The 26626-nt window shown below is 49.2% G+C and overlaps 3 protein-coding genes across 4 annotated transcripts in view; 1 reads left to right on the top strand and 2 right to left on the bottom strand.

The window, feature by feature from the left end:
- The window catches only part of Bckdha (branched chain keto acid dehydrogenase E1 subunit alpha), a 29307-nt gene extending 24882 nt beyond the window's left edge, over nucleotides 1-4425 (bottom strand). Inside the window, exon 1 of one of the 2 annotated variants that reach the window (XM_037201275.1) lies at nucleotides 4295-4425. In XM_037201275.1, coding sequence (XP_037057170.1) covers nucleotides 4295-4402 — 108 coding nt within the window. In that variant the 5' untranslated portion in view covers nucleotides 4403-4425. The remainder of the gene's footprint in view (nucleotides 1-4294) is intronic. The other variant, XM_028859877.2, reaches the window with a different exon arrangement.
- Nucleotides 4426-4782: 357 nt separating this feature from the next.
- On the top strand, nucleotides 4783-13365 carry Exosc5 (exosome component 5). The gene is made up of 6 exons (XM_028859881.2): nucleotides 4783-5016; nucleotides 7827-7940; nucleotides 8791-8912; nucleotides 9984-10124; nucleotides 10996-11085; nucleotides 13032-13365. The coding sequence occupies exons 1-6, from the start codon at nucleotides 4812-4814 to the stop codon at nucleotides 13122-13124; spliced, it is 765 nt and encodes a 254-aa protein (XP_028715714.1). The 5' UTR covers nucleotides 4783-4811; the 3' UTR covers nucleotides 13125-13365.
- A 2421-nt stretch (nucleotides 13366-15786) lies between these two features.
- Tmem91 (transmembrane protein 91) lies at nucleotides 15787-21169 on the bottom strand. Its single transcript, XM_028859883.2, is given in 6 exon segments — nucleotides 15787-15959; nucleotides 15962-15982; nucleotides 15985-16024; nucleotides 16914-17063; nucleotides 19666-19909; nucleotides 20937-21169. Coding segments are annotated over 5 exon segments (513 nt in total). The 5' UTR covers nucleotides 19876-19909; nucleotides 20937-21169; the 3' UTR covers nucleotides 15787-15867.
- Nucleotides 21170-26626: the final 5457 nt, after the last annotated feature.

The following is a 26626-nucleotide window of genomic DNA, read 5'->3' as shown; positions in this document are numbered from 1 at the left end:
CTGGCCGGAGAAGCTTTGTACTGCAGCGGGGAGTGGTTAAAGCACACACTGTTGTCAGAATGCTCCGCTGCAAAGGAGACAGTCTATCAACTCCCCCTCCAAAGCTCAGGGACATTGTGAAAGAGGGGAGAGAATCAATGTAAGAACTGGAGGGTGGGAGGGGGTGCCCTCGTGACACAGCTATTGCACACATAGTTCACAACAGCTGTGGTTACTTACAAAACATTTGAAAAGATCCAGGCAGTTAAAAGTTCCAGCAAGGTTTGGGGAGACCCCATCCCCAAATGAAGAGCTACTAGCAGTTTCTAGCTTCAGGGGAAGGAAGACTCATTTTTCTTTAGGTCACTGGTAGGTTCCCCATGCCCCAATGGATGAGTCTACACCCATTTATGTATGGCAACATTAACTGGACTCAGTGGATTAAAAAATAAATAGGGCCAGGAGGCGGCGGCGGCCGAGGCAGTGGCAGCAGCTCAGGCCTTTGATCCCAGCACTTGGGAGGCAGAGGCAGGCGGATCTCTGTGAGTTTGAGGCCAGCCTGGGCTACAGAGCAAGTTCCAGGACAGGCACCAAAACTACACAAAAAAAATACTGTCTCCAAAAAAAAAAAAAAAAAAAAAAAAAAAAAAAACTAAATAAATAAATAAATAGGTAAGTGGACGCCTTTAATCCCATTACTTGAGAGACAGAGACAAGCAGATCTCTCTAAATTTGAGGCCAGCCTGGTCTACATACTGAGTTCCAGGACAGCCAGGGTTTTGTAGATAGACCCTGTCTCAGAAGAAGAAAAAAAGACAAATAAATAAACAAGTGTAAAAGGACACGAAGTTGGAAGGGATATGAGAATCTTAAGGGAAACTAGAAGTGTTGGGGAGAGGGTATAAGCAAAGTATACTGTATATATGTATGAAATGTTCAAAGAATAAATAAATAAATTTTTAAAAAGAACAATAAACCTTTGAGCTGAGCACACACCTATAATTCTAGGATTTAAGAGCTGAGCCAGGAGGACCACCCTTCCAAGGCCAGCCCGGAGTACATTACAGAGAGGATGACCCTGTCTCAAAAAGAACAAAATCCACTGTTCTCAAGTCGCACTAGCCACAATCAAAGTGTTGGGTAGCCACATATGTCTGGTGGCTACTGTACTGGATGGCACAAATATAAGACATCTATACTGTGAAAGCTCTATGGGATAATCCTGGTCTAAAATCTTCTTTGGCTACTACCCAAGCCTGTTGTTGCCACTCAAAAATGTAAAGGGGTGGGCATGGCAACACATGTCTGCAATCTGAGCGCTCTGAAGGCTGGGACAGGAGGGGCTAAAGCCGGAGGCTCAGGAGTATGAGCATGGGATAGAAAACTCTAGGTGAGCCAGGCTATACAGCAAGACTTGGTCTTAAAAAAAAAAAAAAAAAAAAAAGCAGGAGGTTTTAAAATCATAGAACCAGTGAAAGAAAAACAGGTAGAGGTAGCACTGTGAAATATCATGAGAAATATGTACAAAAAGAAACTTAATTTAAAAAAATCTTTTTAAAAGCCAGAGCTGGGGCTGGAGAGATGGCTCAGAGGTTAAGAGCACTGACTGCTCTTCCAGAGGTCCTGAGTTCAATTCCCAGCAACCACATGGTGGCTCACAACCACCTGTAATGAAATCTGGTGCCCTCTTCTGGCCTGCAGTCATACATGCTGTATACATAATAAATAAATATTTAAAAAAAAAAAAAAGCCAGAGCTGGGTGTGGTGGCACACACCCTTAGTTCCAGCCTTGGGAGACAGAAGCAGGCAGATCTCTGTGAGTCTGAGGCTAGCCTGATCTACAAAGCAAGTTCAAGAACAGGACAGCCAGGGTTACATAGAGAAACCCTGTCTCAAAAAGACAAAAGAAAAAAAATTGGAAGAGAATATAAAGCCAGGCATGATGGCAAATGCCTGAAATTCCAGCATTTGAGAAGTAGAAGCAGGAGGTTCAGGATCCTCCCCACTCCACCAGCCCCCTACCAAAACAGGAAGGAAGGAAATGGGGGGAAGGATGAAAGAAAGAGGGAGAGAAGAGGAAAGGGACTAGGAATGTAGCTCAGTAGGTAGAGCACTTGATTAGCATGTATAAGTCCTGGGTTCGATCCCCAGCACCAAATAAAACCAGGCATGGTGATGAACAATTCTAATCCAAACAGAGATGGAGGCAGGAAGAGCCAAAGTTCAAGGTCATCCTCAGCTATATAATGAGCGGGGAGGCCAGCCTGGGATACATAAGACACTATCAAAAAGGAAAAAAAAAAGGGGGGGGATAGAAAAATTTAAATACACAAACCAATGAAAGCTAAAGATTGCTCCCTCCTGCCATTCTTCCAACTTCCTCTCAGATAAGTAAAGAAATAAAAGAGACAACAACAGAAGACTGAGTCAGCAGGAAAAGAAATGTCATCAGCCACAGTGACCTTTCCCTAGTACCTCACTTTTGCTCACAGCTCAGCCTACCTACCCAGCCAAAGAGTTCAGGGGCTGAAATTAGCTGTGAAGGATTTGATTGAAAAAAAAAAAAAAAAAAGCCGAAGAGAACAGCACACAACACACTGCCCTACCCCCACCCTGCTCCTGCAACCTTTCTCTATTTGCTTATTTCCACTGACAACCTTCCTATGGACCCACGCCTCACTCCTAGCTCACCCTGGTCATCTCTGCTTACCCCCTTCTCTTCCAACCCAGAGCTTCTACCTACAGATTCCACCCTCTCTGCCCTAAGAACTAGATGCAGATCAGACACAACCTCATAAAATACTGAGATTCGCTGGGCGGTGGTGGTGCACACCTTTAATCCCAGCACTCGAGAGGCAGAGGCAGGCTGATCTCTGTGAGTTCAAGGCCAGCCTGATCTACAGAGTAAGATCCAGGACAGGCACCAAAGCTACACAAAGAAACCCTGTCTCAAAAAAACAAAAAATAAAAAATACTGAGATTCTTCATCAGGGCATTGCTGATCCAGTTCCCACCCCAAAGGTCACCCTTTCCTCTCTCCTAATCTCTAAAGTCTCTGTCCTCACCACTAATGTAAGGCTGACATTCCCATTGCCCTTTTATGCTGGGTCCAATTTGTAATGCTTCCACAAGCAGGTATTTCCACAACAACCTTATCAAGTGGCCACTATCAACACTGTACAGAGAGGTGAAAATAGTTCCTTGCCCAAGGCTGCACAACCAGAAAGAGGCAGAGCAGAAAAGTGAAATGGTATGGTCCAGCTCCAGAACCCAACCACTTAACCACATCTGTTTTCACTGGCATTTTACTTCAAAACCCTATAACCAGGCATTACCAACAACATCTTTCTTTTTTTAAGAGATGGTCTCACTATGTAGCTCTGGCTAACCTGGAACTCTACATAGAATGGGCTGGCCTTGAACTCACAGAGATCCACCTGCCTCTGCCTCCTAAATACTGGGATCATAAGTATGCATCACCACACCAGACCTTCACTTGCTTTTTTTCAATCTTTTTGGTTTTTTAACAGGGTCTCATGTAGCTCAGGCTGACCTCCTGCCTCTACCTCCCAAGTGCTGGGATTTGTCATGTGTCAGTCACTATATCCAGAGCACACAGGGATAGTAGCCCAATTCTGTATATAGCACATGCTAAGCAAGCACTCTGTCACGAAGCTACATAGCCAGACCTCATCATCAGTTTTGAAAGTGTTATCCTGCACCCAGCAACAATAGATCGAAAGGGACTCTTGAGTTTTCTCAAGTGTTTTCAAGAAAAGTGGGCAGCCAGGTGCGGTGGCTCACAACGGTGATCCCAGTACTTGAGAGACTGAGACAGGACTGTCTGTAGTTCGATGCCAGTCTGGGCATCTGAGTTACAGGCCATCTTGGACTACTCAATGAGATCTTGTCTCAAAAAAAAATAGCGTGGATAAAGGGTCCTGTCTGGATTTCTCGCTCTCTTTGTATCCCTTCATGAAGTCAACAAACACAGACTGATCGCCTGTAAACAACAGTCGTGGCAAAGTCCCCTACCTTGACTTTTGATTAGGGAACATGGGAATCAAACCATTTTCTTGCTCAACTCGCACTAGAATTGAAATTTAAGTAAAGGAATAAAGAAATGTAGAACTCTGTGAACATCTGATCTGTCTTTCAAACTCCTACTCGTCCCCTGACTTGTCTCCCTCCATCGAGGCTCCTTTCTGAGTTGGTCCTTCCTTGACAGCTCGCGGTGACTCACACACACTGTAAGAATAACCTTTACGTCTTTACTTCTTCTCAGGAAAGACCTCGTGGGGCCCAGGTACTCACGGATCTAGCCAAGCCCCGAACCCCAGGCCGCCGCAGCAGCAGGAGAGCTGCCTGGCCCAGGACACGGCTCGGCCTCCAGATCTTGGCCAAAGACATCGCTACCGCCATCTTGACTAATAACCACGCCTCCTTTCTCACAGGAGAGATGTAGGGCTGCCCCATCAGTTGCCTTATTCAAGTGGCCGCACAACTAGGCCAATGAGCCATCTAATTCCAACCACCCTGAGTCAAAGACACGTACATAAGTTCATATGACAAGTATTATTGTCTAAAATTGCTCTAGTTTCCTGCTTATAGTTGCTCCAATATCAGGCAGAAGAAGGACAGCCTGACTAGCGTCTCACGGGTTTAGGGCCCGGGGACCTTGGGCAAGATGGGCCCATTCCGACACCCGCCCCCTATTCTTTATTGCCCAATGGCTTTACCGGAATCAGGAGGTGGAGGTGGGCGGACCCAGGTTGTTAGTAAACGTTGAGCCACGTGCGAGGGTTAATTCAGGCGCGCCCGAGACTGGCGCATGCGCAATAGCTATGCGGAAGCTACGGTCGGATCTCTGCGCGCGTGGTCGGCGGCTATGGAGGTAACTAAGCGTGCAGACGCCGAGGCAAGTACTGACACCGGAACAGAGTCCAACCCTCGAAATCCAGTCTGCAGCCTCCGGCATTTTGCTTGTGAACAGAACCTGCTGTCCCGGCCGGATGGGTCTGCTTCTTTTCTGCAAGGTAAGACCCTAACCAGGTTTAAGTGCGTGCGCCATCCTCACCGAAGTGGGGTTTGTTCTTGAAGAGCGGTTACTGTGTGGTGTGCAACCGAGTGCGCCCATCTCCTTCAAAAAACTATTTCTAAATATTGGGGATACACACCTCTCCCGCCTCGAAAAGAAATGATACGTCCAGCCTGGTTTTTTTTTTTTTTTTTTTTTTTTAAAAAAAAAAACAAAAAAACAAAAAAACAAAAAAAAACCACCCCTCTCTGAAGGAATCGGGTCAGTACCACCCTAGTAAGAGTGAATATTACAGAAGAGGTGAAATTCTACCAAGACAAATATTTCCCTTGACTAGATTTCCTCCCACACACTTCTTCTGGATCCATACATCACTGGTTGAGGCTAAGATGTTCATTTGCATACATACCCTTTGAGACAGACTCGTCACCAATGGTTTAAATGTAATTACCGTGGCAGATGATTTATCCAAGTAAATGCTCTTCAGATTGGATGTGATATTCCCATCCTGGGCTGACAAGTATCTCCCCCTTCTCCCATTCCATATTTGAGTAAATGTGCCTTTGCTTGGTATACACAGCTCATCAGAGTAAGCGAATAGAGAGAGAAAAGGGAGGTCTCATGACTGACACCCGCACTGTGGACCTTTGAAGGCCATGGGAATGTGAGGAACTACCAAAGCAGACATTGGAAAGAGGGCAGTGAGTTGGTGTCAGCATTGGTGAGCTGTGTTTGAGATGTAAGGGCTGACCACTTTAGGGCTAATTAAGTTGGAGATCATTGCTTCTAGTGCAGTGTAGTGTTGGGGTCAGAGAAAGGGAGAAAAGGCAGAGTGGAGACAACTCTTGCGGAGTTTTCCTGTGAGAGAATCAGGTAGAGGGGGCAAACATTGAAGACTGATGGGAGAAAAGGGAGAGAACTGGGGCTGGAGAAATGGCTTGGTGGTTAACACCTATTGCTCTTGCAGCCAGAGTTTAAGACTTTCAAAAAGTGTTCCAGACACTTCTGAACTCAAAGTCTATGGTGAGTTTACAGAAACTACAGAAGGGGGGCAGTGGCAAACAATGCAAATTGATGGGTGTATATGGCAATGACAGAATGAAATCTGTTATCTTGTGTGTATATGGCAATGACAGAATGAAATCTGTTCTCTTGTGTGTATATGGCAATGACAGAATGAAATCTGTTGTCTTGTGTGTGTCCTCATTAAGATTCTGTGGCAGAGATAAGGGCTGTGACCAAAGGCAGCTCAGGAGGAAAGGGTTTGTTTGGCTTTCATATCCCAAGTTGTAGTCCATTGAGGGAAACCGAGGCAGGAACTGAAGTAGAGACCATGGAGGAACTCTTGCTTCTCGTGGCTTGCTCAGCCTGCTTCGGTATACAACCTAGGACTACCTGCCCAAAAGTGGCATGGCCCACAGTGAGCTGGACCCTCCCATATCAATTATTAGTCAATAAAAAGCCCCTGCAGGCAGTTCATCAGTTGAAATTCCCTCTTTTCAGATCTAACTTGTGATGAGTTGACAAAAGTAGCCAGCACAGTATCTTAACTTAAAAACAGAATTAAAAACAACAACAACAAAAAAAACACTGATGGTACGGCAGGGCTCTAGTGGCACACGCCTTTAATCCCAGCACTCGGGAGGCAGAGGCAGGCGGATCTCTGTGAGTTCGAGGCCAGCCTGGACTACAGAGTGAGATCCAGGAAAGGCGGAAAGCTACATAGAGAAACCCTGTCTCGAAAAACAAACAAACAAAAAACTGAAGATGCATTCCCCTAATCCCAACACTTGGGAGGTAGAGGCAAGAGGATCAGGTCAAGGCCAGGTTCACTCAGCTACATAACAAGTTCAAGGCAACTTAAACTGTATAGAGCCTAAGCTCAGAAAATCCAGCAATAAAAACCTACAAAGCCCAGAGCTTATCACCTGCTTTTGTAGGCTAGCCATCTTGGGTTTTGGTTTTTGTGGTTATTTTTGGTTTTGCTTTTGTTTTTTGGGGGGTTTTTGCACGTGCTCGGTAAATGCCATACCCTTGAGCTACATCCCTAACCCCTTGGTTTTTAAATTATTTTTTTTTATGGATCTCCCTGGTGCCCGAGGAGCTCAGAAGAGTATGTTAGGTCCCCTGGAGCTGTAGTTACAGATGCTTGGGAGTTGTCCTCTGCAAGAGCAACAAGTGCTCTTAACCGCTGAGCCATCTCTCTAGCCCCAACGATTCACTTATACACATACATTTGTCAGTTTGGAGTTGTGCTGTGAAGTGTGTTGGTTATTGGGTATTACGGTCAGAAACATGTGGAAACCACTGTTTGAGTGCAGTGTCTTCACTTTGTAGATGGTCTCTCTGTTGCCTACAGAAGTTATCAAAGTCACACAAGGGCCAAGAATAGGCAGTCAGGAACAGAAGCCGGGCTTTTTCTCCACACCCATTCATATCCTTTCTGGGAAAATGAGCAGAAAATAGACCCCTACCCATCGCAACTATAGACCCTTTTTTGTCTATTTTTGTTAGGCCTTTTAAAATATTTTTGTTAGTATAGATTAATTATACGTAATAATGGGTTTCTGTTTGAGATGGTCCCGTGTAGCTGAGGGTGGCCTCAAACTCAGTACAGAACCAAGGATGACCTTGTGTGATGCTGAGAGACCCGGGGCTTCCTGCTTCTGGGAACTATTGTCATGTGATCTTCACAAAAGTGCCACAAGGGAGGGACTAGAGGGAACCCCTCTTAAAGCTAAGAAAGCAGAGCGGAGAATTGGAAAGGGTGGCACGGTGCGACAGAGTCCTCCGCTGATGTCTCCCCAGGTGACACCTCTGTCTTGGCTGGAGTGTACGGGCCGGCTGAGGTGAAGGTCAGCAAAGAAATCTTCAACAAGGCCACACTTGAAGTGATCCTGAGGCCGAAGATCGGGCTGCCTGGTAACTGGATTCAGCTGAACCTCCGAAGATCCTGTCTGTCGGGGCCTTACCCGATTCCCGCCGCTTGCTGCGTCCGGTCTCCACTGCCCCGCTCGTTGCCCAGTGCTCTTGGCTTTGTTTTAGTTTTTGCTGCACTAGGGATGGAATCCAGAGCCTCACGCCTGCTAGACAGATGCTCTTCCAGAGAGCCACACTCCTGGGCTCTCACTGGTGGATTCTGGTCAAGCCTTCTTCTGCTGAGGCCTCCCAGGTCCTCCCTGATGGGCTCCAAGCAGACATTCTAAGACAGAGCCACAGCACTACCCTTCCCTGCTGAACTTCAGGCTGGGTGGCTGGGCTATGCCACCAGCCTTTTACTTTTGGAGATGGGGTCTTAAGTTGCTTAAGCTGGTACTGCGCTCTCTGTAACCTAGGCTGCCCTCAAAGTTGTGATCCCCCTGCCTGAGTGTCTCAAATCCCGAGACTGCAGAGCAGCACCACCAGACCCCCCTTCTTGAGCTGCTTCTTTGTCTCTGTTCTTCCCTTCTGTGCCTTCATTTCTCCTTTCCATTAACTTGTTTTCTGCCCTTTTACGGCATCACCGTGTGTGGTGGGGTGGGCCTGCTCTGGTGGGGTCTGGAAGGCCAATAGCACAGGGTGTGGGCACTCCTGGGGATTCCTCCTTGGCTGGCTGGCTGGCTGGTGGACCCTCAGAAAGGTTCAGGCCCTGCCCTCTCTGTCCTGGGAGTGTGCACACCTTCCTGGGCTGAGACTGACAGCCCCTTCTGGAAGTCTGCTTCCAGAGGCTGGATAGAGCAGAACAAGATGATAGGGTAGAGGGGAAGAGCCTGACAACTTCCTGTCTCCCCAGGCGTGGCCGAGAAGAGCCGGGAGCAGCTGATCCGGAATACTTGTGAAGCCGTGGTTCTGGGAGCCCTGCACCCCCGCACCTCAATCACGGTGGTGCTGCAGGTGGTGAGCGATGCTGGCTCTGTATCCTTTCCCAGTCCTCTCCTCTAGGAAGTGCCCAGCACCTCCCTGTGGCTTCCCTTCTGGTGACCCCGCAGCCACGCAGAACCCGTGCCAGGAAGCCGGTCATAAAGAACATGAAACCAGGCCAGGGCCAGCAAGAGGGCCCAGCGGTGAAGTGCTTGCTGACGACCTGAATTCAGTCCCCAAGACTCACGTGGTGGACAGAGAAACCAGTTCCTGCAAGTTGTCCTCTGACCACCACGTGAGCACCACAGCACACACCTGCCATGGACGGACGGACACACACACACACACACACACAGTTTTTAGAAACTAGCAAGCAGGGCGCACTGTGTGCTCCGAATGCTGTCATTTAGTTGCCACAGGACCTGTGTTGAGTAGCATTGTAATTCCTGTGTAAATCCCAAGGCTCCGGCTTTCTGGTTCAGAGTCCAGGGACTCATTCGTGTGTGTTTCTTACGTTTCCCTGTTTTGTGGTGAGGAAACTGAAGCTCAGAGAGGGGCCGTGTCTTGCCCAAGGGAATAGAATGGTGGCAGCCAGAGGCTGCAGAGGTGGGACTCAAGCTCAGGCCTGTCTGAGCCCAGTGCCTGAGCCAGTGACATCTCTTCACCTTGGCCTGAGTTTCTGGCTCTCTGCTGGGGGAGCACCAAACAGGTAGAATGGTCATTGGCTCCGTTATCTAGCACAGTAGCTGCCCACTGGATCCCCAGCTGGTGGGCCTGGCTTTGCCTGTGTCTTCCCTGTGTGACTGGGAGATCCCTCTTTCTCTGACTGTTTCACTAAAGATGCTTAGTACATCCTTTAGTTTATGTATCTGTTCCCTAGCAACATCCTGTTTAACACAGGGAGACTGGGAGCAGTTGGCCTCCTAGCTGGAGGGAGGTGATTACGCCCAGTATGGAACAGTGGCAACTACTTGGTGCCAGGACCACATAGCCACCCTGCCATGCTGCTGCTCTGTGATCAATGAGTGATGTCTGCCACAGGCATCAGCGGGTAAAGGGACATGTGGATGTGTTCTGCTGGCCAGTCCCACAGAAGACACACTTCTTAACCACTCTGATGCTCAGCTCTTGGCCTGTTGCCTGAATGCTGCCTGCATGGCATTGGTGGACGCAGGTGTGCCCATGCGGGCTCTCTTCTGTGGGGTCAGCTGTGCCCTGGACTCTGATGGCAATCTTGTGCTGGACCCCACAACCAAGCAAGAAAAGGTAGGCGTGGAAAGTTAATGTTGGTGAAGGGCTGCAGCCCAGTGGCCTTCCATCTGTGCAAGTTAGTTGGCTCGTGCACCCTGGCCCATTCGGCAGGTTCTGCCCTATTCATCAAGGTTCATTCAGCTTTAAGTGCTAGATACCCAACTCACACTTGCACAAGCCAGAAAAGAAACTTGCTAGCATTCATTACCAAAGTATAGAACAGACCTCTGGTTCTTGTGCTCCGTGTTGGTCACGATGATGACAGTTAGGGAAGCATGTCATCTTCAGCACTTCACATGAAGGGTGTGAGGCAGGGGTGGCGACAACAGTGCCAGAGAAGCCAGGAGGAAGAAGAGATCCAGTGCAGGCTGGGCCCCAGCCAGGTCCTGCCGTGATATCATCACAGTTGGTTGCAGATGTACACACAGACTAGAGCTGGGGGGCAGGGTTCTCTCTTGGATGTGGGAGTTCAGAACCCACCTCACCTCTGTGGCTTTCTACTGAAACTGCTGGTGTCAGAGTGGGGACCACAATGCTTCTCTCAGGACTTCCTGGGCTCCCCTCAGATAACTGGGAAAACCTAACATCAAGGGAGCTGTGGGGACTGGATCACTGGTTTGTCTATAGTACAGAGCAAGGAAGGGAGAGTGGGCGGTCGAGAGGCAGCCAGGAAATGACCAGCACTGTGGCTCCCCCCATGGGATGGGAGAGCTGTCAGAATAAAGGCAAAGAAGAGAAACAGTTACCCTGGGATTGGATAGTGTGCAGACAGACAACTGCAGTTGACCTAGAAGCTAAGGGTCCAGTTACCCTTGCTCGAGACTGGCTGAGATCTTAAGAGAGGAGGGTCCCAGGACACTTACTACCTTCTACCTCTTGACCCTAGGAGGCCCGGGCCATCCTGACCTTTGCTCTGGACAGTGTGGAGCAGAAGCTGCTGATGTCCACCACCAAGGGACTCTATTCTGATGCCGAGGTACCAGTGTGGGGGTAGGGGCACAATCCAGAACCTTCTCTCATCAACATACCATCTTGTCCCAGCTCACAGCAAGCCCTTGTTTACATCCCTGTTGGGTGGGTAGGTTACGTTTTCAGGACTTAGTTCTTAAAGTGCTTGCCTGGCATGTACAGCGTCCCAAGCCACAAGTTTAATCTCAGCACTTGGGAGACAGAGGCAGGCATAGCTGAGTTCAGGGCCAGCCTGGTCTACATGGAGAGTTACAAGCCAGCCAGGGTGACCTTGTGAGATCCTATCTTAATAAGCAAAAAAGCCAAAAGAGGGAGTTTCTCTGTAGCAGTTTTAAAGGAATGCCTGGGTGACAAAATGAGAAAACAGGGTTCAGCTTGAATGAGGTAGTGTATCTATGTTAAGGTCCCTGGTCATCAGCACAGAACAGTGCCACCTGAAATCCTGGGTTTCCAAGGGACAGAGTTTGGCAACTTAGTTCGTACCTATATTTCTTTGGCCCTGTGGAGCTAAGCCTATGTGGCGGTAGAGATTTAACTCTAATTTCATGACTCTTAAGGTTATTTGAGTTGGGCATCATGGTGGCGTACAGCTATGATCAAAGCACTTCAGAAGCTGAGGCAGGAGGACTGCTTTGAGTTACAGGCCAGTCTGAACTATATAGTAAAAACTTATCTCAGAAAGGGAGAGGAGGGGCTGGAGAGATGGCTCAGCAGCTAAGAGCTCTGGCTACTCTTCCAGAGGGCCCAGGTTCAATTCCCAGTGCCCACACGGCAGCTCAAAACTGTCTGTAACTCAGAGCTGGGTGGTGGTGGTACCCGGGAGTCAGAGGCAGGTGGATCTCCGTGAGTTTGAGGCCAGCCTGGTCTACAGAGTGAGTTCCAGGACAGGCTCCAAAGCTACACAGAGAAAGCCTGTCTCAAAAAAACTGTCTGTAACTCCTGTTCAGGGGGTACAACACCCTCATAACAGACATACATGCAGGCGAAATACCAATCAATGTATGTAAAATAAAAATAAAGAAATAAAGGGGGGGGGCAATAGGTAGGTCTAGTGGCTCTCACCTTTACTCCCAGCTCTCAGCAGACTAAGGCAGGAGAATCACTAAGTTCGAGATTATCTTGAGCTACACAGATCTAGGCCAACTTGGGCTACATAGTGAGTTACAGGCCAGCCTGAGCAATCTAGTGAGACCCTGTCTCACTCAAACAACAGTGGAAAGGATTTGAAGGTTAAAGGGTTAGGCTCTAATTCTCGGGAGTTCTGACTCCGAGTTCTTCCATGGTGTCAGGACTGTGATCTCACAGCTTTGAGGGCCTGTGGCTTTCAGAGTCTGGTCCCCCACACCCTTCTGCTCTTTTCATTAAGATAAAACTTAAGGGCTTGGAAGATGGTGCTGAAAGTACAGACTTGCTGCCAGACCTGCCTGACCACCTGACTCTAGTCCCCAGGAGCAACATGGTGAAAGGAGAGAACCAACTCCCCAGTCTTAGATTGTCCTCTAATCTCTGCGCGCACGCACGCACGCACGCACGCACGCACCTCTGATCTTAGCAGGCACACACCAGCACACCAACACACACACACACACACACACACACACACACACACACTGTAAATTGCATATTAAAAAGAGGAGGCAAGCTTAGGGGTCCTGAGGATGTGGCTTTATTGGTAGAGGGTTTGTCTAGTATGCATTAGACCTGGGGTTCCATCCCCAGCGTCCTATAAAACCAGGTGTAGTGGTGTACTTAGGAGACTGAGGCAGGAGGATTGTTCAGGGCTGTTATATGTAAATATCTCATTACAGACATGCATCACCACCATTATGGGGTGGGGGTTAGGAGGTAGTGAAGAAGGAAATGGCCATTGTAGTGAGGAGTAATGGGGGGTGCTATGTTTAGGGACTCATTTGGGGAGCAACCCTGGGCACTAACTGGCTTCTCCCTTCCCAGCTCCAGCAGTGCCTGGCTGCTGCCCAGGCCGCCTCACACCACATCTTCCGCTTCTACCGGGAATCACTGCAGAGGCGCTACTCTAAGAGCTGAGACAAGACAGGGCAGGGCGCCCCGCCACCACGCCCACTGCCTCCAGCTGCCACAGGCCAGCACCCCAGTTTACCTCTCTCTGTGCCCATGTGGCTTCCAGTCCTACAGCAGCAGGGGCTCCTGTGCCAGACTGGGGAGGAGGCTTAGGGACATTTCCAAGCCTGGTCACAACCCTCCCCTCAACAGGACACCATTAAAGGGAGCTCACCTGTGTTGAGTGAATGAGTCAATAGCCACTGATGCTGATGTCTGGTGAGCACTTATTCATTGGGCCTGCTGGGTGCCAAGAAGCTGGCACTGAATGAGAGACCCAGGTCCCATGTTCCAGGGTAAGAGAGAGGCATGGTGGTACCAGCCAACAGTCTTACCACTTGGCATAGTGAGACCAGCATGGGCTACCCGAGACTGTCTTATTTTAAAAAAAAGGTGATCTGGAGAGGGCTCAGCAGTTAAGAGCACTTGTTGCTCTTCCAGAGGACCTGAGTTCAGTTCCTAGCACACACATCAGGTGACTCATAACCATCTGTAACTCCAGCTGTTGGGGATCAGACATCCTCTTCTGGCCTCTGGGCACTTGTACACACAGACAAAATTAAATCTAAAGGGGGGTTACTTTTGGGGGGTAGTTAATTCTGTATCAGGATGCCTTCACAGGCAAAGGTGGTGCAGCTGAAGGAGGAAAGTGGCAGTGAGCTTTTGGGTAACATGAAGGAGAGTCCAAGGGGTCCATGCAGGAAGGAGAGCTGGAGGAAAGGGAAGGGGTATGCAGGAAGGAACAGACAGCCACATGGGGCTTTGAGGGCCACCAGCAGAGGCCCATATCCAACACCCCAATGAAAGGCTGATACAGTCCTCATTCAAAGATAACATAAACAGAGGAGCCCTGTAGCTGTGAGGTTACCAGCTAGCCTGCAGAAGGCCAAGGCCATAAGACTCGTCCCAGAGCCCTGGCTATTCAGGGCAACACCAGCATCTGGGAGCGCCTTGTTTAAACAAGTCATTGGGTCCCAGCCAGCTGGTGCTCCTATGCTCATGGTATTGAGAAGGCTGGAGCCAAGCATTTGGGAATTTCTGTAAAGATTAACTCCCACAACCCGTCAACATGGGGCCAGCTCAGCAGACCATGGACACAGTTTCCATGTGTTGGGCCCGTTCTGCCTGTATTTCACAGGCTAGACCTAGCTCACACTCCCTACAGCCACCCTCCCGAGCAGGTATCCTTACTCCTGATAACCAGGAAGGAAATGCACGGGTATCTTTAGCTTGGAGTTTTGCCCTCAGATGCTGGAGGGAATGCTAAGTGGAAAAAAGTATTTTCTTCTGTCACAGTGGCATTTAACAGCCAAACTCCTGCCTTTTTATTACTTGATATTCTCAGGCCCCACTTTGTGGTCACTCCCGATGTACTGCTAAGTGCTGGGTTGGCAGTTCACATACTTGGTGCCACCAGCACTTTGATTCCTTAAAGATCCAGCTCTTACATAGCCAGGCGTTGCTGGTGCACACTTGGAGGCCTGTTCTGCAGAAAACCCAAGGCCTTGGCTGAAGTGGGTTTGGAGAGCCATTTGGGAAGGAAGATGTTTGGTCTCTAGGTGATTTAAGCTGTTGGGATTCTTTTTCCACAAGAAAGGAAGAAATTATGTTTGCAGAGGGAGCCATGCCCACATCACTGGAGCCCGGGTACATTATTTTGTTTCAGTGTCTTTAAGACTTACTAATTTGGTTTTTCAAGAGAGTCTCACTGTGTAGCTCTTGACTGGCCTGGAACTCATGTAGACCAGTTTGGACTTGAACTCAGAGATCCACCTGCCTCTGCCTCCTTAGTGCTGGGAATAAAGGCGTGCACTGCCACCACCCTGAGCTGGCTCTGGGGTTTGAGCTCAGGGACTTGTGAATTCTGAACAAGCTGTATACTGCTGAGCCATGGCCCTGACCCTCTTCACCACCATAACCCTCCTCCCCTCCCTCACCCCCAAACTGGGTATCTCTGTGTAGCCCTGACTGCCCTGGAACTCACTCTGTAGACCAGGCTAGCCTCCAACTCACAGAGACTCGCCTGCCTCTGCCTCCCAAGTGCTGGGAGTGCCAACTTCATATTTTGTATGTTTCATCAGAGTCTCACTAAGCTGTCAAGGCTGCCTCTCTTCTCCCCGTAGTCCTGACCTGGTACATGCTAGACAAGTGATCTACCACTAAGCTCACCTCCAGGCCAACTTGAACTTGTGATCCTCCTGCCCCGGCTTCCTGAGTTACCAGGATACCAAGCATGGCTCCCAGGTCCTACTCTACCACCACAGTTTCCTTTCCTTTTCATTATAGACAACTGAATAGTTTCTCCAGTCTGCTGTGGGAAGAGCTCCCAGGCAAGCCATAGGCTACTCCACCACACACATACTTTGGAACCTCCTGGCTCTTAATTCTGCTCTTACTGCGAAGAAAATACTGCGGTATCCTACCTCAAACTCTGAGGTCTGATCCTCGCTGGTCCTCCCTGCTCTCTGGTGCCCACACCATTCCACCCTGGACACACCCAAACACACAGGCGGACTCCGGTTTGGCTTCAGGGTCTCTTTAATCTCACATAGCTTCCCTCTGGGTGGGGGTGGCCAGGAAATCAGCAGACTCTCATTTCTGGATGATGTGGTCCTCGCCGTCACCACCATATGCACCAAGATCATCCATTCCTGTCACGGGTTCACTGGGCCTCTGGCCTCTGCATTCACAGTGGGGGCCCGCAGGGCAACTAGGGCGGGTCTCGGGAGGCAAGGTAGGCAGCCAAGGTCACCAGGGCAGCCACGTACATGCACAGGCCCAGCCCCACAGCAAGGACCCCAGCAGGAAGGCACGGCGGGAGGTGGCCCTGCCCCTTGGATGTCCCCCTTGGCCCAAGCCCTGCTGGTCTGTCGAGGCAGTGGGCAGTAGTAACCAAAGTGCCCCCCTCATACTCCACCCTGCTTCCTGTGGCTCTCCCCAAACCCAGTGGAACTGATCAATCTGTTGTAAAACTTTGGTTGGGGCACAGGATTGCCCCAGTTGGACAACTAATAAAACAATGTTTCCATTCACAAGTTCAAGTGGTGGCGCACTCCTTTAATCGCAGCACTTGGGAGGCGGAGGCAGGCGGATCTCTGTGAGTTCAAGACCAGCCAGGGCTACCCAGAGAAACCCTGTCTGGGGTGGGGTGGGAGGAATGTTTCCACATGCCGCCATTTTATGCCAGTGTTTACCTTAGTTGATCTGTACAATGACCCTGAGATAGGAATTGTTTCCATTTACTAAGGAGGAAACCTAGGGATGAGTTTCCAAGGCCTTCATCAACACTCTGGGTTCACGAAACGTGTCTTGGTTTCCCTCCTAGCTTCTGTCCCCCCTTTGCTCTGACACAAAGTCTCAGGTAGCCCATGCTGCCCTGGGGCTCCCTTTGTAGCCAAGGGTAACCTTGAATTTAGATCTTCCTGCCTCCATCTCCATCAAACCCAGGACCTCGTGCATGCCAGGCACGCACTCTGCCAACTGAGCTGCAGCCTCAACCCTGTTCCTCTCTTTGATTCTTTTGAGACAAGATCCCATTTTGTAGCCAGGTTGGCCTTGAACCTCCTTCTCAGCCTCCCAAGACTGCCCAGGATTACAGGCAGTCACCACCACGTCAGGTTATGCCTATGTGTTTCTATGTGGAGGCTACTCTCCGGCCCACCCCCTACCACCTTAAGCATAGCAGGGCTCCTCTTGGTTCTTCCCCCCTTTTCTTTTTTTAACCCAGCCCCCTCCCAGTCCCAAACACAGACTAACCTTGTGGGCCAGACAGAAGGCAGCGATGCCCACAGGCCAAAAACAACACAGGACAGAGAAGACCGCCAGACCCAGGTGGTCCTGGGGCAGAAGAGGTGAGAGACGGTCGTCCCCATCATAATCAGAGTCACTGTCACTGGATGCTGTGTCCTAAGGACGAGAGAGAGTCTGGATGACTATCTCCAGCCGCCTTCCCAGCCCCATCACCCCACAGAACCAGGGTTTCCCTGGGACCTCTACCAAGACGAAAGCATTCATTCCACCAGGTGGACTTTAGACTTGTGAGTCCATTGGGTCCCTTGGAGGGGGGGCTGTGGATACTGAGGGCCTCCAGAGAGACCCACCCCTAGGGTGCTGAGTTCATTCTCAAGAGTCCAACTCTGGGAAGATTTCTTATAATCCCTGAATGGAAAGATCTGAAGTGAGGGCAGACTTTACCTTGGGTACGAGAACCTGTAGAAGAGATGGGGATTAAAAACACTTCAGTGTCCTGAATTGCTAGGACAAACCTGCCAGCCAAAAATGATCCTAAAGCCAGATGTGCCTGTAATCCCAGCACTGGGGAGATCAGGCCTGCCTAGGTGACATGGGCCCTCGGGGAAGGGCGGGGTGCGGGCACCAAAATCTTTCACTGTTGTCTACAGGCAGCTCAGTAGGAGCAAACCAAATCCTCTCTGGAAGATTGTACCTTCATTCTAGGCCTACAAAGAATTGATCCTAAAAATACCTTTTTCAAACAAAATGACCAGTACAGTCAAACATACCAGATACACAAATGGTGAACAGGAACTTAGAGGTACAATACAGTTGTCCAATCAGCGATCATAAAACTATCTGTGACAGTGTGTCTCCCACCCAGCCTGCTTGTTTTGATTTTAGACAGGGTTTACTGTGTAGCCCCAGGCTGTTGTCTAAAGCCAAGTGCTTCAACCTTCCGAATGCCCAGATTATCAGCACATGTTAAACCTGGTTCCAAGTGGGGTGTTGTTTGTTTGTTTGTTAAGACAAGGCCTCTATTATGTAGATCTGGCTGTCCTGGAACGCACTGTGGACCAGGCTGGCCTCGAACTCACAGAGATCCACCTGCCTCTGCCTCCCGGAGTGCTGGGATTAAAGGTGTGTGCACTAAAACCCCTTGTTCCAAAAGCTCTTTAGACGTTCCCTTCCTCCTCTCCCCCACCCCACCCAGTAGCTGTTTGGTAGGTTCTCCCTCCCCTGGAATCTGGGCAGGTTTGTGACTCACCTGTCCTTAACAGAATGTCACATAGTGAATACAAGATTTCCTAGGAAAAGGTGACAGAAATCAGGCCCGGTCCCAAGGATTGAAATTTCAAGTCCTGCCTGGACTATAGAGTGCATTCAAAGTCAGTTTGGGCAATTTAACAAGACCCCACCTCAAGTAAAATGGGAAAGCCAGGGGTGGTGGCTCCTGCCTCTAATCTCAGCACTCGGGAGATAGTCAGGAGGAGCAGAAGATTAAGGTCATCTTCAGTTACATGGTGAGTTTGAGGCTAGTCTGGGCTACATGAGACCATCTCACAGAAAAAGAAACCAGGTGGATGGCACAGGCCTGCATTTCCAGTCAAGAAGCTGAGGTCAAAAGATGAGTGTGCTAAGGAGTCCAAGGCCAGCATGCAAAACAGATCTTGTCCCAAAGAATGTTAAAGTGTGAAAAGAAAAATGAATGACATGTTTCACAATACAAGCAAGGAATATAACATAGTGAAAGTGACTTTAAGCTGGGCATGTTGGCACAAACCTGTAACTCCAGCATTCGTGGAGGCCGAGGTGGAAGAATGAATTTAAGACCAGCCTGAGATACACAGACCCTGTCTCAGGAAAGGGGGAGCAAGGGCTGGGGAGATGGTACAGTGGTCACTGCTCTTGGAAATGACCTGAAGTTAGGTTCTCAGCATCCATGTGGGTAGGATTACAACAGCCTATCACTCCAGTTCCAGGGGATCTGAATAGTGAGAAAATACTCACACGCACAGACACACACACTTAAAAATAAGGGCTGGGGACATAGTTTATTGGTTAAGAGCACTGGCAGAGGATCCAGGTTGAATTCCCAGTACCAACCCATATGATGGCTCCCAACCATCTGTAACCTAGGTCCAAATGGATCCAGCGCCCTCTTCTGGTCTCCACAGGCACTGCATGAATAGCGTGTACAGACAGACATACATGCAGGCAAAACACCCATACACTTTAAAATAAAAGCTTACAAATAATAAAGTTAAAATCTGAAATTTTAAAAAATATATCTTTTAAAGCAGTGGGATGGGTCAGCATGTAAAGTCACTGGCCATCAAGCCTAATGGCCTGACTCTGGGTCATAGTGGAAGACGAAAACCAAAGAATGTTGTTCTCTACCTCACTCCATACACACACACACACACACACACACACACACACACACACACACACACACACACACGTTAACTTAAAAAAATTAAAGACGTTAACTTGAAAAACAGTTTGTGGGTCCTGGAAAGAGAGAACTCAGTCAGAAAGAAGACCTCAAACAAAGATCAAGGAATGAGGTGAGAAGACTGGAGAGAGAAAAAAAGCTCTGCACTCGGGAGGCAGAGCCAGGGGGATGTCTCCGAGTTCAGTCCAGCCATGGCTTCACAGAGAAGCCCTGTCTCAAAACAAAACACAAAAACTCCAAGACTGCAGCCAGCTGCTACACAGTCAAGTGAGATTCCCAAGACCTAGGCAGATACCACCAGCAGCCTGATGCCCCTACCTCAAGGTCAGGGGTCTCAGGCTCTCCCAGGCCAGCGCTCACAGAAGGAAGAGGTGGGAGGAGGAAATGCCGGCCTCTCAGGGATTCCACAAAGGCTGTTTCTGGGAAGGGGGGTCCCAGCTCTGGTTTGTCAAACTTGGGGGACAGGAGATCACAGGCTGTGTTTGGCAGCAAGGGTTGTTGGAGTTCCTGTTCGCTGGGGGTGTCCATGGCTGAGGTGGGGGGAAGCTGTGGTGGAGAGTTCCTACAGAGAAAAACAAGAAAAACAAATTCAAATTCCAAAAGTCTTGCCTTCATCCATCACCCCCTGGCTATAGGCTTCAGAGAGATGAGTGAGCTCAAAGCCCCTCAGATTCATTTTACAGATAGAAACACAGACTGGAGAGTAATTCACAGACAACTCAGGGTCCCAGACGATCAATTCTAGGATTCTCTCGACTATATACCTGTTGCACACTCACTGTAAACCATGTCTTACACCCTTGTTTGTCCCATGAACCCTCTCCACACACACACACACACACACACACACACACACACACACTCCATCCCCAGACTCACATGCCCTTACCACCCATCAGGCCCACACCCTTCCTCCTGTACTATGCACATCCATCGCCTACCCCCAGTGACCCAGGGACTCCACCCTAGTGCACGCACATCTAGCCCTCACACTCAGTTCCCAGGACCACTGTCACCCAGCCCCTCTCAAGGTAAGCCCACCCACACCCTGTCATCTGCCAAAGGTCTCCTTGAGCACTTGCTGCAAACAACATCAGCTCCCCCTCAGAAACATGTCTGAGGCCGGCAACGTTCTTACGTATCTTTATGTATCCCTGAGCCCCCTGTACAATCAATCCTCGCCCTTGCAGCATCTGAAAACGCAAACACCCCCAACATACAGAAACCCCCACACGCACACACCACGGCCACACTTCTCAGCTCTCTTCCCTTCCGCTGCACACGTATCTATCCAACTCAACCCATGCCATACCTTGCCCCCTTTTCTACCGCGCCCACGACGCCACACATCTCCCCACTGGCCTATCGCCTTAGCCCACCTGGCTCATTAATGCCCCCACCCCCAAGCCCAGCATATGTACTGTTCACACTCAACCAGAAAGATCTTTCTCATTCTATTATCCTCTACCCAAGATCGTTCCAAACCTAGCCCAGGTCCTCGCCAAAGATTCACTCCATCCCTTCCTCGCCCCCGCAAAGCCAGGACCCCGGGGGAGGAGCAATGTCCCCATCTCCTCTCCTCTCCTCACCTCCCACTGCCAGGCTCCCGACCTCCTTGGGTCTCGCAGAACGCCCACCTTGCCCTGTAGTCCAGAGATCGGGAGTCCGGGATACCCGGCGCGGGGTCTGAGAGCTGCACTGCGCTTGGGTCTCTGCGCCCCAGCCCCGCAGCGCGCTGGGGAGGGGAGAGGCGGGGCGACAGCTCCAGACTCCGCCCCTCCGCTGCGCTCCGGGAGTGGGCCTTGAAGGCCGCTGGGGTCCCAGAGACAGCAGCTTCTCCTCCCTGAGCCTAGGCTCAAACCTGTTGGCTGGAAGATGGAGCAACCTCCCCCACACACACACTCCCCCCGCTCTGCCAAATATCCAGGCCTTTCCTTGGCTGAACCCCCCACCTCTCTCACCCCTAAAAAGGTGGCCGAATAACAATCAATAATAATAATGATAACATCAACTACAGCTTTGTGCCTTGCTCTAGGTGCTTTAAACATACACAGCCACAGAACAATTCTAAGAAGCACTGTGTAGGGTCTTTTCACGGCAACAAAGAGCACAGAGAATTGAAGTTAACTGGTCCGAGAGCACACAGCTTGTTCATGAGTGCGGACGCTACCCCAGGTCCTGTGCTGGGTTCTTCACCTTCAACAGCATATTCATTCCTTCAGCAGCTCCATTTCCATTTTCATCCCTGCCTTTGTTTGTTTGTTTTGTTTTGTTTTTTGAGACAGGGTTTCTCTGTGTAGTTTTAGTGCTGTCCTGGATCTCACTCTGTAGACCAGGCTGACCTCGAACTCACAGAGATTCTCCTGCCTCTGCCTCCCGAGTGCTGGGATTAAAGGCATGTGCCACCACTGCCCGGCCTCACCCCTGCTTTGCAGGTGAAGAAACTGAGGCCAAGACACTGGCTTCTGTGCCGAGATAAGCAAATGGAACCTGCACTGGCAGAAGGTAACCCAAGGCAGAATTCCTTGCTGACCCCAGGGGAAGGGAAGAAGCCGAAGTAGGAAGGTTGAGTGAAGCTTCCCTAGGTCAGAGGCAGACAAGTGGTCCGGGATGGGATGCTATACGCATTCTTTAGTGATGCAGGTATGGTCTGTGAGTTAGGGTTGGGCTCTCCATACAGAGGTCCTTTGCAGGTATTTCAAGGCACTTGAACTTTGTGAACTTTGAACCATAGCTTCACCTCCCTGAATCTTTGTTTCTTCATCTGAAAACTCAGGATATATGCCCAGCCTCCTAGACATGATGACATACATATTTTTAATTTTTGATGTTTTTTTCATTACATTTATTTACTTATTTAGTATGATTCTTCTACAGCAAGCATGTGTAGAAATCAGAGGACAACTTGTAGGAGGTAGTTCTTTTCTTTCACCAGGTGGATTCCTGTGCTCAAACTCGGATCATCAGGCTTAGCAGCAAGCTCCCTCTCCCACTGAGTCATCCCAACAGCCCAACATATGGATTTAACTTAGACATGACAGCAAATACCCACACATTTACCCCTGGCCAAGTAAATGCAGTGAACATGTGTAATGTGTTTATTGATGTTATTATTCATAATTCATGTCCACTCAACTGACAATCCTTGTGGCCCTCCAAACTGGCTCCTCCTTCAGGCAGCCCACCCAGCTTGCACTGGCTTCTTTTCCTGCAGCCTTCCATCTGGCCAGACAGGAGGATTCCCCGGCCTGATGTAGGGCCGTGGAGTTTCCTAGCTCTGGGGTGCCAGGGCACTGTGCCAAGAGTCCAGACGCTCAAGCTGGCACGGGCCCCACTCCCGGGGAGAGCAGATGGCGTCTGGGAGTGCGCTTGGCTCAGCCCAAGTTTCTGGCAGGGAGACCCAAGGGAGGGGTAATGCCAGGGCCAGGGCGCAGGATGGTTTTTGCCAGAAGGGGTTTGCTAGCTCCTTTCTCTTGCTCTAGCTGTCACTTATACCATGCAAGAACTGCCAACGTGTTCCGTTTGTGCTGCCCCGGACTGCCCCATCAGCATCAATTCTGACGCAGCTAGGATTTATTCTCTTTTGTTCATGGCAGTGCCTCAGGCCTGAAACAGTGCTTGGCACAAAATAGACCTTACTTTGAGGCTCATGGAATGAAGGTATGAATTCCTACCAGCCTCAGTTTTCCATCAGATCACTGAGCTCAGAGACGCCCCATCCTCCTCTTGCCATCCCACACATGGATTCCTGTCAAGTTAGAATCATAACCACCATCAACCTTTTAGAGTCTCCCCAGCCTATCTCTTCCAGGAGACCAGGAAAGGCCTGGGGTCTTATTTCTTATTTTTGTGACAGGCCTAAAATGTGGATGGAGTGTGTGTGTGTGTGTTTTGCTGGAAAATCTGGGACCTAGCCATACCCTCAGTCACTCACTAGGGAATTCTAGGCAGGTGCTCTACCACTGAGCCACACCCGAGCCCCTCACTGGGGGATTCTAGGCAGGGGCTCTACCACTGAGCCACACCCCCAGCCCCTCACTAGGGGATTCTAGGCAGGGGCTCTACCACTGAGCCACACCCCCAGCCCCTCACTGGGGGATTCTAGGCAGGTGCTCTACCGCTGAGCCACACCCCAGCCCCTCACTGAGGGATTCTAGGCAGGGGCTCTACCACTGAGCCACACCCCAGCCCTTCACTGGGGTATTCTAGGCAGGGGCTCTACCACTGAGCCACACCCCAGCCCCTCACTGGGGGACTCTAGGCAGGGGCTCTACCACTGAGCCACACCCCAGCCCCTCACTGGGGGATTCTAGGCAGGGGCTCTACCACTGAGCCACACCCCAGCCCTTCACTGGGGTATTCTAGGCAGGGGCTCTACCACTGAGCCACACCCCAGCCCCTCACTGGGGGACTCTAGGCAGGGGCTCTACCACTGAGCCACACCCCAGCCCCTCACTGGGGGATTCTAGGCAGGGGCTCTACCACTGAGCCACACCTCCAACCCCTCATTGTGTATTCTATGACCCCTAACATGATGCTTAAAAAAAAAAAAAAAGCAGTGTCACATCTATACTTTTCCTGCTGCATCGTTCAGATCCAATTGCAAAACTCATGAAGCCAGGTTGGCGATGTAGCTCAGTAGAGGGCTTACCTAGCAGGAACTGGGTTCAATTCCCAGCCTTGCATAAAAACAGGCATAATAGTGCACAGTTGTAATTCCAGCCTTCAGGAGGTAGAGGCAGGAGGATCTGAAGGTCAAGATCATCCTCTGCTACATAGCAAGTCAGAGGTCAGCCTGAGAAACAAAAGGTAAAAAGAGTTGGGGATATAAGCTATACCTAAATGATAGAGCACTTGCCAACTATGTGCAAGGCCCTGGGTTCAATCCCTAGCACTAGAAAGAAAAAAATGAAAGACAAACAACAATGAATAAATAAAGTCTCAATATGGGTAGATCACTGAAGCTTCATCTCTGGACCTAAAATAGCTGAGCTGGAAACTCTGCTCTTCCTAGCATTGTTTACTCCTTTCAATAACTCTGGGGAAGGACCTTGTGAATTCTGTAACTTTCAGGACTTTCCTGACTCTTGTAAGTCTCCTTTACTTTTTAAGCCTTGCATGTTGTATTAATTACTTTTCTATTGCTGTGATAAAATACCATGACCAAGATAAGTTATTAAAGAAACAGCTTAATTTGGCTTATAATTCCAGAGGGTTAGCGTCTATAATGGCAGAGTGAAGCCATGGTAGCAGGTGCCTGGAGCAGCAGCTGAGAGAACTCACATCTTAATCTACAAGTAGGAGTCAGAGCGCTAACTAAAAATGGTGCAGTGACATGCTTCCTCCATTCAAGGACACATTTCCTAATCCTTCCCCAACAGCTACTAACTGGGGACCAAATATTCAAATAAACCATCACACATATTTTCTTTACTTCCTGATTTTAAGTTTTTTAGCTAGGTGTGATGGCACATGCCTTTAATCTCAGCACTCTTGAGGTAGTGGTAGGCAGATCTTTTTGAGTTCAAGGCCAGCCTGATCTTCATAGTGAGTTCCAGGACAGCCAGGGCTCTATTGAGAGATTCTGTCTCAAATATATATATATACATATATAAAATAAAATTTTTATTTTATTTTATATATGTGTCTGAGTGGAAGTTACAGAGGCCAGAAGAGAGCACTGTGCCCGCTTTCCTGGATCTGAAGTTATAGGCAGTTGTAAGCCACTGGACCTGAGTGCTGGAAACTGAACTCAGGTCCTCTGGGAGAGCAGCAAACACTTAACAACTGAGGCCTCTCTCCAGCTCACTTCCTGATTCCCATGAGTCTTTGTCCTGCATGGAATGTTTCCGTTCTGAGGAAACAGTTATACAACTTACCTACAATCTCCACTACCACTACACCTTGTTTTCTTTTCATATCGGGTATATTCCATTTATGAAATTCATCAAGATATTTATTTATTACTTGTGTAGTTTTCTGCACATAATGCTTTAAAATGTTATTTTTGAAAAGAGTGATTTAAACCTTTCTGTTTCCAAGATGAGTCACAGAGTGAAAAAAAAAAAGGCAAGGTGTGAAGCCTTATTACAGCTGCCATGGAGAACAATATGGCTGTTCCTCCAAAATTTTAAAACAGAGTTAGCACATGGTTCTGAAATCCCACTTGCAGTGAAATGCTCAGAAGAATTGAAAGGAGAGTTTCAAAGAGACTGCATGTCCACAGCAGTAGCCCAAAGGCTGGGGCAACAGAAATGTTGTCTACCTGAATAAAATGTGTATAGTCAGAATGAATGCACTGTGACATTACAAAGGAGGGGAATTTGGACACATGCTTACAATAAGGATGGACCTATGTGACAGTATTACTGAATGAGTGAAATCAATCGATACAAGAAATACTATATGACCGTACTGGAGAGATGACTCAGTTGCTAAGAGCACATACAGACAACTTTTGCACAGGACTCAAGTTTGGTTCTCAGCACCCATACTGGGTGCTCACCATACTGGTGCCTGTAACTCCCTCTCCAGGAGACCAGAGGCTCTCTTCCAGCCTTGGCAGGCACTACGTGCACCTGGTGCACAGATGTATGTGCAAAACACCCATACAAATAAAAATAATTTTTAAAAAAAAGCAAACAAACAATCAAAAGAAGGTGGTGTTAGTATTGGCAGCACGTACAATGAAAATTGGAAGGGAAAAAAGGTGGATAGCTTCTGAGGGACAGCCAGCATTGGAGGTTGCGCTGCGGCTTCTGGAGCTTCTGGTCTCTACATATGCAACATACACCCGAACACACATGAACACACATGAACACACCACACACACACACACACACACACACACACACACACACACAGAGTTCTTATTTAGTTTTGTTTTGTTTTGTTTTTCCCCCCTGCTTAGAGGGATTGGCCTGGAACTGGCTTGATAGCCCAGGCTGGCTTTGAACTTGCAACAATACTTTTGTCTCAGTCTCTCAAGTGCCACCATAAAATGTTTTAAAATTTGCTGCTAGTGAAAAAAATTAAGAAAAAAAGAAGATAGCCATCTCCCTGGAGCTGGAGTTACAGCGTGCAGGGAACCGAACTCCAGTCCTCTGGAAGAGCAACAAGCACTCTCCGAACCATTTCTCCCGCACTCATTTATCCTTACCCCACCTTCTTTGTTCAAAATTAGCTAAGAACAGCTGGCGGCGAACACCTTTAGTCCCAGCACTCGGGAGGCAGGGCCAGGCGGATCTCTGAGTTCGAGGCCAGTCTGGTCTACAGAGCG

Source organism: Peromyscus leucopus, chromosome 1 (assembly GCF_004664715.2).
Source record: "Peromyscus leucopus breed LL Stock chromosome 1, UCI_PerLeu_2.1, whole genome shotgun sequence".
Taxonomy (NCBI): domain Eukaryota; kingdom Metazoa; phylum Chordata; class Mammalia; order Rodentia; family Cricetidae; genus Peromyscus; species Peromyscus leucopus.
Note: the sequence above shows the minus strand (reverse complement) of the source record. Positions and strands in the feature narration are given on the sequence as shown.